The sequence below is a fragment of the Haliotis rufescens genome, unplaced genomic scaffold, assembly GCF_023055435.1.
Source record: "Haliotis rufescens isolate VD_foot unplaced genomic scaffold, xgHalRufe1.0.p SCAF_12, whole genome shotgun sequence".
In the NCBI taxonomy this organism is placed as follows: Eukaryota; Metazoa; Mollusca; class Gastropoda; order Lepetellida; family Haliotidae; genus Haliotis; species Haliotis rufescens.
The window spans coordinates 31,419,159-31,434,518 of record NW_025963802.1 but is presented as its reverse complement, the minus strand read 5'-3'; the positions used below and the strand labels follow the sequence as shown (position 1 = coordinate 31,434,518).

Sequence of the window (15,360 nt, the reverse complement as noted above, 5' to 3'; positions counted from 1 at the left end):
ATCTCACACACACACACACACACACACACACACACACACACACACACACACACACACACACACACACACACACACACACACACACACACACACACACACACAGCAGTTTTTGTTTTTGGTACATAGAGCACACAGTGAAACTAAATCATTATTGTGTTTGGTACATAGAGCACACAGTGAAACTAAATCATTATTGTTTTTGGTACATAGAGCACACAGTGAAACTAAATCATTATTGTTTTTGGTACATAGAGCACACAGTAAAACTAAATCATTATTGTTTTTGGTACATAGAGCACACAGTGAAACTAAATCATTATTGTTTTTGGTACATAGAGCACACAGTGAAACTAAATCATTATTGTTTTTGGTACATAGAGCACACAGTGAAACTAAATCATTATTGTTTTTGGTACATAGAGCACACAGTGAAACTAAATCATTATTGTTTTTGGTACATAGAGCACACAGTGAAACTAAATCATTATTGTTTTTGGTACATAGAGCACACAGTGAAACTAAATCATTATTGTTTTTGGTACATAGAGCACACAGTGAAACTAAATCATTATTGTTTTTGGTACATAGACCACACAGTGAAACTAAATCATTATTGCTTTTGGTACATAGAGCACACAGTGAAACTAAATCATTATTGTTTTTGGTACATAGAGCACACAGTGAAACTAAATCATTCTTGTTTTTTTGTACATAGAGCACACAGTGAAACTAAATCATTATTGTTTTTTGTACATAGAGCACACAGTGAAACTAAATCATTATTGTTTTTGGTACATAGAGCACACAGTGAAACTAAATCATTATTGTTTTTGGTACATAGAGCACACAGTGAAACTAAATCATTATTGTTTTTGGTACATAGAGCACACAGTGAAACTAAATCATTATTGTTTTTGGTACATAGAGCACACAGTAAAACTAAATCATTATTGTTTTTGGTACATAGAGCACACAGTGAAACTAAATCATTATTGTTTTTGGTACATAGAGCACACAGTGAAACTAAATCATTATTGTTTTTGGTACATAGAGCACACAGTGAAACTAAATCATTATTGTTTTTGGTACATAGAGCACACAGTGAAACTAAATCATTATTGTTTTTGGTACATAGAGCACACAGTGAAACTAAATCATTATTGTTTTTGGTACATAGAGCACACAGTGAAACTAAATCATTATTGTTTTTGGTACATAGAGCACACAGTGAAACTAAATCATTATTGTTTTTGGTACATAGAGCACACAGTGAAACTAAATCATTATTGCTTTTGGTACATAGAGCACACAGTGAAACTAAATCATTATTGTTTTTGGTACATAGAGCACACAGTGAAACTAAATCATTCTTGTTTTTTGGTACATAGAGCACACAGTGAAACTAAATCATTATTGTTTTTGGTACATAGAGCACACAGTGAAACTAAATCATTATTGCTTTTGGTACATAGAGCACACAGTGAAACTAAATCATTATTGTTTTTGGTACATAGAGCACACAGTGAAACTAAATCATTATTGTTTTTGGTACATAGAGCACACAGTGAAACTAAATTAGCTGCTTATCGAACGTTACTTGGCAAATCGACATCCGCGGGAAGGGCACTGGTGGGATTTTTCATATTTTGTATTTCATTATTGAAAATATGTATTTTTCTATGTAAAAGGAGGGACCGTACAATTTCTTTTTGTCAACCTGTTTTCTGAGACTATGGTCGACAGATAATTGACTTATTCAGTTTAAACTTTCCTTGTCTACTACTGAGAAAAAACCCGTTGACCATATTAATAATTAGACACATATACTATACATTTGTACATAAGATATGCATGTGTATTCTTTCTAGTCCGGAGGCCTTGAATACAATAAACTATTGGAATAGGATCGGTATTCGGATCTTATTAAAAAGCTTTTGCTTCCTTTCTTCTAAATTTGACCCATGGAAATATAATTGTTTTCTTCAAACATGCAATTGATAAAGAGAATCTATTTTCTTTTTTAAAACACAACAACAGCAAAACTTGAGTGAGGCAGTCAGTAGCTCGACCGGGTTACATAATGGTTATATTTGTGTGATGGAGAAGGTAGATCGATTGTTGTACAAACAGCAGCGGTTTCAGCGCGCTCTCGCATATATTGACATGTTTCTCCCTATGTTTGTGTATAGTTCAATTAGCACTAATGAATGTTCAACGGCACCCAATATAGCATACATCAAACACAAGAACTGGTACAATTGCCCTGACTATGTAATGTTCAGAAATATTTTATCATTTAATAAGCAATCACGTGTTGATGTTATCTACTTAAGGTGTATCCTTGGTATTCTTTTCTTTTTCTTTTATGTTGTTTATTGTTTAATGTCGCACTCAGCAATATTGAATATATAGTAAGTTTAATGACGGCAATCTGTTAATAATCAAGCCTGGACCAGACAATCTAGTGATTGACATCATGAGCATCGATCTAGGCAATTGGGATACGATGACATACATCAACCCATCAGCGAAGCTTACCACCGTCTCCCGGATGTTGTCTCTCACGACAGGCATGGTTGCTGAAGACCAATTCTAACCTGGATATTCACGTGTCACTTGGTATTCACTATATTTGCACTGAGGTTGACGTGATGCACTTGGAGATGGTTGAATATTTGCACTAAAGATGACGTGATGCACTTGGAGATGGTTGAATATTTGCACTAAAGATGGCGTGATGCACTTGGTGTAGGTTAAATATTTGCACTAAGGTTGGCGTGATGCACTTGTTGATTGTTAAATATTTGCACTAAGGTTGGCGTGATGCACTTGGAGATGGTTAAATATTTGCACTAAGGTTGACGTGATGCACTTGGAGATGGTTGAATATTTGCACTAAAGATGACGTGATGCACTTGGAGATGGTTGAATATTTGCACTAAAGATGGCGTGATGCACTTGGTGATTGTTAAATATTTGCACTAAGGTTGGCGTGATGCACTTGGAGATGGTTAAATATTTGCACTGAGGTTGACATGATGCACTTGGAGATGGTTAAATATTTGCACTGAGGTTGACACGATGCAGTTGGAGATGGTTAAATATTTGCACTGAGGTTGACGTAATGCTTTATGAGAAGGTTAAATATTTGCACTGAGGTTGTCGCGATGCAGTATGAGATGGGTGCATCTTTGCACTGAGGGAGACGTGATGCACTTGGAGAAGGTTAAATATTTGCACTGAGGTTGACGCGATGCACTTGGAGATGGATGCATCTTTGCACTGAGGGAGACGTGATGCACTTGAAGTTGGTGAAATATTTGCTCAAGTGTATTACATTAGATGCTTATTTTAAAGGGGGTGAAAAATGAAAGCATTGTTTGTAAATACTAAAGGTTCAGTTTGTTTCATCGAATAAACAATGACGTGGTTTGATCTTTATTAACATGTTATTAAATACAAACCCAAAATAACCAATTAAACAACAACCCTCACCCCACCCATCGCAAACCCTTCTTTTTTAAGGTTGGCAATATCTTCTTATGTTCCATAACCGTACGACACGATGTGTATTCCGAGCGGTGGTGTTGCCTAGTGGTAAAAGCCATCACTCGTGACGCCGATGTCCCGAGTTCGATTCGCGACATGGGTACGATGTGTGAAGCCTATTTCTGGTGTCCCCCGCCGGGATATTGCTGGAATATTGCTAAAAGCGGTGTAAAACCACATTCACTCACTCTGATAACAGCGAACTCAGTGACACGGTGCCTTCTGCTACATATGTTCTAAAAATACAATAACTGTAAGAGGACCCATTGCAGACAGTCAACGATATGATGAAAATTTCTTTCCGTGTACAGTTCAATTTATTTCAGTTTATTTATTTACGGCAACGAAACCATTCAAAACAAACTACCACAAAAAGATAATATGTTTAAGGTGCACTTGAACTTGATCATATTTCAACAAAAGCGACAAAACCCTTTCCATATTCATAGGAGATCTCTGCTATAATCAGAATCGATTGTACAATTCAGTCAAACCGTGAAGTTCTGGGGTAGAATAGACATTAAGCAACCCTTGTTTGCTGTTAAAGGGACTATGCTTGTCGTAAGAGGCGACTAACGGGATCGGGTGGTCAGGCTCACTGGCTTGGTTGATGCATGTCATCGTATCCCGATTGCGTGGATCGATGGTCATGATGTCAATCACTGGATTGTCTGGTTCAGACTCGATTATTTACAGACCGCCGTCATACATTCACAGACCGGCGTTAAACAACGAAAAACGTTCTTAAGCTGAAGCGCCCCATAAATATTTCATGTCTTTATTCTTAGGGAAAAGACGAAATGAAATTGTTCAATCAACGTAAGGTTGGATGGGACCCGTGAAGATCCGGGATAGAATAGGTCTTCAGCAACCCATGCTTGCCGTAAAAGGTGACCATGCTTGTCATAAGAGGCGACTAACGGGATCGGGTGGTCAGGCTCGCTGACTTGGTTGATGCATGTCATCTTATCCCAATTGCGTGGATCGATGGTCATGATGTCAACCACTGGATTGTCTGGTCCAGACTCGATTATTTACAGAACTGTCATATAGATGTAATATTGCTGAGTGCGGCGTTAAACAACAAACAATACAAACAAACAAGCAATAAATTTGGATGATATCAGCCGAAGCAGTGGTCGTTTGTTATGACTGAATTCTTGAGATTTAGAGGAGTTTCGATATAACGCATATGTCGCCCACAAAACAGAGACTAATTCCTGTATTCGCACTGGCGTGCACTCGGCCAAGGTATATATCAGTAGGCCATACCAATACAGCCAACTACGTTTATAACGAACTGGCGGATATAACGAACTGTTTTTTTGGCCCTGGCCATTTGCTGTATATATGCGTATAACGAACTACGGTTATAACGAACTTAAATTTGTGGTCCCTTTGAGTTCGTTATAACCGTAGTTTAGTGTATTTAGTAGACTTCTGGTATACATAAGAGGATAGGAAACGAATGTGAATCGTTCTATATTGCACAGGCAGCATAAACAATAAAATGGTCATCCGTTAAAGACCGCCTCCGGGGTCCAGTGGTAGAGCGTCCGCCCGGAGAGCGGAAGGTCAGGGGGTTCGATCCCCGGCCGCGTCATACCAAAAGACGTTAAAAGATGGTACTTGTTGTTACCCTGTCTGGCGCTCGGCATTAAGGGGCTAAAACAAGGACTGGTCGGCTCGGAGTCAGTATACTGTGTCTGAGTGGGGTATTCATGTTAAACTGCGGCATGGTATCTCAGTGAGCTAGCACTGTAAATCGGCATCAGTCCGGACTAGTACAAAGAGCCACACAAACACACACACACACACGTGCATGCACGTCGCTATATAAGTGCAATAATCTTAGACGCGACGTTAAACCCCATTTCACCTCACTCATTCGTTAAATGACGACAGATGTTCGCAAGCGCGGATTTGGATAACGGTCTGTGCATCTTTTATTCTGCAATCTGTGTTGGATAGTCATGCAACTTTGTGCGTAATGGTCGTGAAGCTCATCAAGAGATTGTAAAACGTTTACACTTCACAACACACCATAAACCCAAGCCGGCTTTAGACAGGGTTATTCCACTTCTGACCACACATTTACATTGTAGACTATGGACCAAAAATGTTTCAGCAAAAGAAGATACAAACTTCATGAGGCTTTTGTAGATTTTAAGGAAGCTTTTGAAAAATTAATCGCAATAAGTAATGGTCTGGATGGTAAAATGCTGAACGCCTTAATAAAGAAGTATTTATTAATGTGTCGAATTCTGTGTGAGAGGAAACGTAATTTAATAACGTTATTTTGACTGTCAAAATGGTTTAAGCCAATGATGTATTTTGAGCCCATTATTTATTACTATAACGGGAATTCTTTCTAATGGCAAACGTGGTATTAAGTTTATTCCAGATATTTAAAAAAACTGTTACTGTTATTCGCTGACGCCGTTATTTTAGTATCAGACAGCCAGTGACACAAGTAAATATTCTTTTCAGCTCATTGCGATACGTGCATCTTAAAGGTGAATTTGGATATCAGCAATTTCAGCAATGGTTGATCATATTTAGCCATTAAGAGGAAAATACTAGTCCTTGAACTAATCATATATTTTGTCATTGCTTCAACAAAATTCTTTTTAAAGATATTTGATGCGTAAATACTGCCAATTATTTTATATTGTTCCGAGGTGTGGGATACCAGCAATATGAAAATTCCATCTGCTAGCTTGTTTCTTAATGTCGGATCACAAACCCCAAATGCAATAGTATATAGAGAAACGGGTCGCTTTCCTATATAAGTAAATAAGTGAGTGAGTGAGTTGGGTTTAACGCCACTTTTAACAGTATTGCAGTTATAACTTGGCGTGTCAGCTTAATGTGGGAGGAAAGTCCGAAGTGATGCGGGTCTCAGATGTTTACCACTTCGGTGAAACCCACGAGCATGGGTATGGTGCTGACAAACCTAGGAACATAATCGGGACAAACCGGGATTCGAACCCACAATCATAGGTTTCTGGTGTGCCTAAGGGACGCAACTCTGCACATCGAATCGCAGCGCCTTAAAGGACTGGCCACATGTTAAGAGTCTTTAGGATACAGCGAACAATCTTTCAATCCTATCTAACAGAACGTTTATAGACATTCTTTTAAGATTTAGAGCAGGCGTTATAAAATTGAAAACAAAAACAATGAAGGGAGATACTTGGCTGCTGATGCGAGGACTGATTTATAAGTTCAAATCCTCACATAGAAGGATGGGAATTGCATAAGTCTTTGGTGGAAAACATTACGTGATGTCATGGGATATTGCCACAAACACTTCAGTTACATGCGCAAATTGTAAGTCAGTAAAATAAGCATGGGTCTGAGACCTTTCGAAAATGGATAAACCTGAGGAACGTGTAGCGACCCAGTGATTATCACCGCACTCAGCAATATTTCAACTAAATGACAGCGGTCTGTAAATAATCGAGCCCCGGTCACTGAACCTAGCCATGGCTACACGGTCCATTCCATCATCTAACAACACCAGCATAATTCAGTGAGGAACCATTCCAGCTCTGAAAGTCCAGGCTGGCACCAATAAGGAATGATACCAAATAAATACAATATTTTGATTCCTTTGAACAAAAACTTTATTCAACAATCGACGATGAATTTACACAGGTGTCATGTCTTTTTCGGACGCAATCGGACTAATACCAATAACAACCATGAGTGAGGGCGTGAATTAGGTTTTACGCCGCTTTTAGCAATATTCCAGCAATATCACGGCGGGGGACAATCGAAATGGGATTCACACATTGAACCCAAGCAGAGAATCGAACCCGGGCCTTCGGCGTTACGAGGAAACGCTTTAACCACTGGCTACCCCATCGTCCAGAACAACCATGAAGTATCAGATATAATTATGAATATGGTTTGTTTGTGCCAAGGTAACGCACTCATGTCAGGATTTTTCAGTAAGTCAATTTTTTAAATATATATTTTCAATATGTCGATGTTTTTTCAGAGGATATGCAATCCGTTGTCGTGTCCGCGTGTTCTAACATCTCCGCAGATACAGGACGCAGTGGCGATACAGACGTCTACGGTAGATAAAGTATCTGCAGCGCAGCCTGTAGCAGATGGCTCGCTTGTGTCGGCCTGAAACAGAAACAACAGAGTGTATGTGACTGGCTGTGTTTAGCAGTACAATGTATGTGATTGGCTTTACGTAGCAGTACAATGTATGTGACTGTCTGTACATAGCAGTACAATGTATGTGACTGTCTGTATATAGCAGTAAAATGTATGTGACTGGCTGTATATAGCAGTACAGTGTATGTGACTGGCTGTATATAGCTGTACAATGTATGTGACTGGCTGTATATAGCAGTACAATGTATGTGACTGGCTGTATGTAGCAGTACAATGTATGTGACTGGCTGTATATAGCAGTACAATGTATGTGACTGGCTGTATATAGCTGTACAATGTATGTGACTGGCTGTATGTAGCAGTACAATGTATGTGATTGGCTGTATATAGCAGTACAATGTATGTGACTGGCTGTATATAGCAGTACAATGTATGTGACTGGCTGTATATAGCTGTACAATGTATGTGACTAGCTGTATATAGCAGTACAATGTATGTGACTGGCTGTATATAGCAGTACAATGTATGTGACTGGCTGTATATAGCAGTACAATGTATGTGACTGGCTGTATATAGCAGTACAATGTATGTGACTATCTGTATATAGCTGTACAATGTATGTGACTGGCTGTATGTAGCAGTACAATGTATGTGACTGGCTGTATATAGCAGTACAATGTATGTGACTGGCTGTATATAGCAGTACAATGTATGTGACTGGCTGTATATAGCAGTACAATGTATGTGACTGGCTGTATATAGCAGTACAATGTATGTGACTGGCTGTATGCATTTCAGTGTTTTGTGTATGAAAATGACCGTCCGGTTCCGGAAACTGAATTTCCGTATATACGGGTAAATTTATATAGTAATTATTTCGTTTTGAATCTGAAGTCCGTATAAGCGGGGCACGACTGTATATAGCAGTTCAGTGTATGTGACGTATTTTATTAAGCAGTTCAGTGTAATATAAAGACCGGGCATCCCAACTCCCCCTCTCCATCATTCGCCCATCAACTCACTGAATCCATGAAACCATTAAACACACCTTTAAAAACAGCATTGTCATCATCATCCAGTGGATCACAAACTACCCTCAACTACCCCACATGACAACCTTTCAAGATGCCTTCAGCAACAGCATTGTCGTCCTGGTCCACTCACTCACTCACTCACTCACTCACTCCCTCACTCACTCACTCACTCACTCACTCACTCACTCACTTACTCACTCACTCACTCACCCACTCACTAACTCATTCCCCATGACAACCCCTTCAAGTTACCTGCAACATCATCACTGCCATCTTCTACCAGAAGGTAGACCTCGCCTGTGCACCATTGCTTGACACTGTCCAACACTGCTTGATCAGTCACCTCCACCGCCGTCTTTGATTGGTCCATTCTGGCCTCTTCGACCTAAGCAATTAAACAATAAAAAAAGGTTTCAAAAAGGTCAATTAACCACATTTGTAGTTACATTATTATTAAAACAAACGCCCCGAAAGCGCGACTTGGGCGCAAAAAGTTCACGTCTTCATCGCGATCCCAATATTGGAAAATCAAGTGAAACGTCTCTGCCATCAAGACCCTATAATACGAGGTTCACACATGACCAATACTATGTGCGGATTTGTTTCCCCTGCCTGTGTTAGGATCCGCTGTCCGAATACCATACTCTCCCTGATTACCTTGTTTTTCCAGCAACATACCTCTGATCCTGAGTAGTAGACGTCTACAATCTACATCACGTTCCTCCCACATTGAGATGTCACGACTCGACTCAGTTGTACCACTTCGAATATTTAATTCTGAACCAATATATAATTGCTTTTACTTACATAGTCTGGAAGGGGAGCAGGATCGGAGTCAATGTAGCAGGTGTCGTTTCCGCCCATCTTGAACACACGACGGCCCTGTGGAAGTTGTTGAAAAAAGGACAACACTCGTGCTAAGTCAAGGCAAACCCTTATTCTTATATAATAAAGCCCATATTATCATTACAGAAACGTTAATGTAATATAGAAAATAATAACTCTTAAAATATTATCTCCTTCCAATAATCAAAGTACATATCATCACGTGCCACTTCAATTTCAGATCTACGTATTATCATCTGTGTCCCATGTGCCTGGTGGTTGAAAGCCAGGAAATCTATTCATTTTACCCAAATCAATGAAAATGAAACTGGCAACCTTATTTATTTTATTGGTTTACATATCCGGCGACCATGGCCAAATGCCGCCTAGTAAATATGAAAATAACAATTTTAACTCAACTTATATACGTGGATATCAATAGGAAAAAAAAAAAAAAATTAAATTGTAAAGTGTGATAATTATATGAAAGTAAAAATGTAAACAAGCGTAGATCTGGGTATAAATCTAATTATTCTGTTTCATTGTGTATAAATACATCTATAAAGCTACCTTTAGATCAACGCCGACGAAGACGTTGTCCGTCTCCCCTGGCACCGAGGACACCCCTGTCCCATCTTCACAGTCCTCCTCCACCATGTCGCCAGTGTCCATCTTCTCACACTGAGGACATCATTCACAACCAAACATGGATGAGCGTTATGATACAGAAGTCAGTTAGTGACGTGACGTGTTTGACGTATTTTGTTGACGCCACACTCAGCAGTACTCCGCTGACCACCCATACAGTCGCCTCGTACGACGAACATATCTTGCTGGTCCCACGGGGTATACACGTACATTGCATGTCTGGGACACGCGTGGCTGAGTTATGATACAGTAACCAGTTACTAACGTGAATTGTTTGAAGGTTTTTTGTATTTAAAATCCATGGATAACAAATGACAGAAATACAGGTGCCATGTCAATACAAAAACAGAAGTGTCTTGGTCCTTTATCTTACCTTTCTATTCTTATATTCGTTCTATTATATTGAATGCACCCTGCTTACATGTAAGGTCATATCTTATGTGCCCCGCTCGAATTGCCGAACTGTTGGCATTACATTTGTAACAGACCAACCGCAAATTTGTATCTAGAATTAATAATGTAGTATGCATTTTCCGGATATTTTCCGAATGAAATAGATCTCAGGGAAAATCTGGTTGTTTTCTGTCGTCTTCTGCTTCGATGAATGTAAAGCATGATCGAAGTGGATAAACGCCTAACTGTGGTATTCTTACCGAAAACCACACTCAGCAGAGCTAAGAATCCATATGTATATCTTGACGAGACAAACCATGATGGATTTTGTGAACAACGATCCAAGACTTCTTACGACCGGACCGCCTCCGTGGTCTTGTGGTAGAGCGTCCGCCCGGAGAGCGGAAGGTCCAGGGTTCGATCCCGGGCCGCGTCATACAAAAAGACGTTAAAAGATTGTACTTGTTGTTACCCTGTCTGGCGCTCGGCATTAAGGGGCTAAAACAAGGACTGGTCGGCTCGGAGTCAGTAAACTGTGTCTGAGTGGGGTATTCATGTTAAACTGCGGCATGGTATCTCAGTGAGCTAGCACTATAAATCGGCATCAGTCCGGACTAGTACAAGCAGCCACACACACACATACACGTGCATGCACGTCGCTATATAAGTGCAATAATCTTGGACGCGACGTTAAACCCTATTTCACCTCACCTCTTACGACCGGCATAGGTTTCATTGGACCTATCGAACCTAGAAACCCAACTTGGGCATGTTTCACTGTGGTTTTAGAACTCAATCCAATTGTCTGGACGGAGTTGTACACTGCTTTGAGCATTATTCTAGCCATACAAGAGAAATTGTCATCACGAATAGGTTTAAGACACTGTACCAGTGTGATGAATCGAATTCACATCTTTAAAGTAACAAGCGAACGCTGTATCCACTTGTTTAACAAACTGGTCCTTATCAAACAATAGTACTACTAGTGTAATTGTAATTGAATATACGTGTCCTTACCTTTTTCACTACAGGAGTTGAATAAACGAATGCGCAGAAGCACAGGACCATTGCAAGAGCACATGTTACCTAGAAAATACAGAAATGGTAAAACTAAGAAAAAAGCGAATTAAATTGAGATTTTTGAAAATTGAACCTCCTTTCTTGTCCAGGCTGCTAAAACTGTACACAGACCTTCTGATAGAGCTAAACTATGTTTGGAGATGATCCAAGCAATGTTATGGAAATTCTATCATAATTGTAACGATTGTATCTTTTTGCTTTGGTTAATCATATATTGGCCACTATTAAGAGCAACAAGAGCTTGTGTAAGTAGGGTTCCACATTCATATATCGTTTGTTTATTTGTTTGTTTGTTGTTTAACGTCACACTCAGCAATATTCCAGCCACATGTAGGCGGTACGGAAGTAATAGAGTCTTGACCAGTCATTCCAGTGATTAACATACGTGAGCATCTATCTACGCCATTGGGATACGATGACATGCATAAACAAAGTCAGCGAGCCTGATCACCCAATCCCGTTAGTGGTCTCTTACCACAAGCATAGACGCATCTTAAGACATGCATGGGTTGCTGAAGACCAGTTTTAACCCGGATCTTCACGGGTATCACATATCGTGACAGATTATAATATTAGAAGTAACCACCAGACGACAAAATACTGAAAACTTGAACAGTTGGATTTTCACGTTTAAGTTAATCATGAAACTTGTTATCATGCTCTTTAATATATCAACAAATTGAGTTGCTCTGAAATATTGTAATCTTTTACTCTGGTACAAACATGAAATTGAATCATAAATAAATAAATATAGTGGTTGGTTTTAGTAAGCAGATCACTTTCGAAATGCAATACAATATTTCCATGCACACGCATGTCATATATGACTATATATGAAACACGCTAGTTATAAGTTATAAGGTTCAAAACCATTAGGTTAACTTTTTATACTATAGACTCGAAACTTGCTTATGATATTCATATCAGCATTCTAGATAAATTATTTTGCTACAAGAAAAACAACTATCTTTTCAAACATATAATTCTTCTTGCAAAAAAATACATTCACCAGTCAAGCATTAAGAAAACTACATTATGATTTCCTTTCTTCACAAAAGATGTATGTAAAATAGAAATAATTATCGCAATGAAAAAGAGTAGTATTAATATATTCGATAGAAACAAATTCGGGCGTCGTCATTGGTGGAAGCCACCTTGAAGTTTCAGTTTCATTGGTCAAGCGCTTACTGAGAATATGGTGTTTACAATGCGAGGGAATTCATTTTGAAAAAGAAGAAGAATTTAAATAAAAGATACAAAACCCTTTCCATAATTATAAGAAATAGCCGCTAAAAGCAGAGTTCATGATCCGATTAGGACTATCATAAGCATGTGTTTAAGAACCACTTTCAAATAGTATTGATAGCAGGTGTTTGTTTGCAAAGGCAAGCCAATTGTTCACCTAAAACACAGTAACATAATGATAGCAAGCTGTTTTGCTGTTTTGGGCCATATTTGACGAATGACGTGATTGCCAACAACATATGAAATCACCTGTGAATATATGACTAACATGTTCGAATTCGTAGTAATGTGATGAGTCTTGGAAGCCACAAGTTGTGGAACTTATAACATAAGCTGTGAAGTCCACGTTCTGCAATAACTTGGATGCATATGAAACTGTTAGTGTTCTTTAGGGAAAATAAGTTTTGTCTGAGAAACGTTATTTATGTTTAAATTCAAGTCCTTTGTTTGATTAAATTTTAAAATCAGGTCCCTTTAGTAGAGTCTGTTTCTGGTTTATCCAAATGTTTCAATATATACTCTTCAGACATACTGTGGGCTCAAACAGTTTGAAACAATTTCGAAACATGGTCCAAAATGCAAGATCAAATAAAGGCCATAATTTCAAATGTCACGAAAAACGGAAAATATGTGTTGAGCTCCACTAAGAACTACACTTATAACACATTTCATAACATTTTGAAACAAAATATATGGTTTTACAGCAGAGGCCAAATCAATGTCAAAATAAAAAATATCGCAAAAAACGGAACAGGTATAGTGAGGGCCGCGACATACTACACATACACCAAATTCCATTATACTAGTATTTGGAGCGAAAATAGCTAAGTAATGGTCAGAAATATGTATCTCAATATGGCTGAGGCAACCAATATGACAATCGGATTCGAACCTCTTCTGAGAAGATGTGTACAGAAGCTGATGTCGACCATCACAATAGCAGGTCAGCTGGAGTCAGGTGAACCCAAACAAAATGGACGACAACGACGGATCACGACTTGCTCACCTGAGTGAGTGAGTTAAACTGTTAAGACACGTTGGTAACATTTCAGTCACATTGTGAGTAAACCAAAATGCACTCCCTAAACCAAAAATGAAGTTAAACTTTTACTTACTTTGACGCCCATGGTCTTCAGATTTAAGATGCTGAGTTGACAACTTCAGTTTCTTTGAGACAGTTCAGGATCAATCTTTCACTGCTTCTGTCCTCTGAGAATATCTCAGCCACATTTTATACATTCGCGGAGCCAGAGCTTAGCCAATAAAAATTTATTGCACAAGTTGAAAATCCCCTAAAAGATTTCCACGATTTTCTTTCGCAACTGTTCAAACTTGAACCAGGAACAAGATTGAACGACAGGCCATTGCTTGTTCGTACCTCAGAAGTCGGTGAAACACGAAGTCCTCCAAAAGCCTGGTTGTTGCCAAGAAGTAACTTAAAACTCATCCTTTCAAGACCCACTTTCCATAAACTCATGATTCAGTGTTTTGTTCACTGATGCAGATGACTGGCATATTTTCATTACCAGCACCAGAGCAAAAGTCAGTGTGAAGTGTTACGCAAAATAAGTGCAATCTTATTATTATTATATATTATGTTTGGATTTCGGGGCTCGGCTCGAGCAAACTGGCAGTCCTAATACGTTTGTTTCAAGTCGTTCAAACACCACCTTGGTTGTCTGTTAGGGGTGCATGTTACCTAGTAGTCTAAGGCACAGTGCAGAGTTGCGCCACTTCGGTCAGTAAGAATCCTACGTTCATACTTCGAATCCTGGATTCTCCTTGAATATGATTCATGGCTTCGACAAGTTGTTAAACACATAAAACCTGCATAACTTCGTGATTACCTCTCTTATGTCCTTGATTTCGTTGTGTGTAATACTCTAACAATAAATTGTTAAATTAATTATAACACAAAAATAATGTCACAGTTTCACACAAATAACTAATTGCAAAGTGTAATCTTTATTAAACTCATTATCGGTAATAAATTGTCCGAGAATATATAGAAATAAATAATTATGCTCAGACTGTTGGAAAAAAGGAACTATTCTGCCACAAAAATTACATTCTTTCAATGTGTATTTTACAAAGAAATATGAAGGATCATAGGTTTAAATATCTGGTTTTCCGCTGTAGCTGAATAAATATCAAAATCCCAGTCCGACCCTATCATCCCGAATATCAAATGGGGGGTCCCTTGTAGATATATGAACATGTTTCATCTATATATTGTGAGAATAGTCTAAGAAGTTCGTTACCCTGAAAATCAAGCATTGCGTTAACGTTTGACTGGTCACGTTGAAAATCGTCTCTACACCCTGCTCAACGGGTGGGAGCATTGTGTACTCAAACTACGTAGCATACAGAAAACCCGACTTAAAGGTACATAAAGGTAGAACTATATGTGTTTTTTATAAATATATATAAAGCGTTTTCAACTCGTACCACG

The 15,360-nt window shown here is 38.7% G+C and overlaps 1 protein-coding gene across 1 annotated transcript; it reads right to left on the bottom strand.

The window, feature by feature from the left end:
- Positions 1-7,160: 7,160 nt before the first annotated feature.
- LOC124118141 lies at positions 7,161-14,150 on the bottom strand. The gene is made up of 6 exons (XM_048393542.1): positions 14,024-14,150; positions 11,601-11,669; positions 10,113-10,223; positions 9,525-9,599; positions 8,970-9,102; positions 7,161-7,689 (listed from the first exon to the last, which is right to left on the bottom strand). The coding sequence occupies exons 1-6, from the start codon at positions 14,033-14,035 to the stop codon at positions 7,589-7,591; spliced, it is 501 nt and encodes a 166-aa protein (XP_048249499.1). The 5' UTR covers positions 14,036-14,150; the 3' UTR covers positions 7,161-7,588.
- Between the last annotated feature and the right edge of the window lie 1,210 nt (positions 14,151-15,360).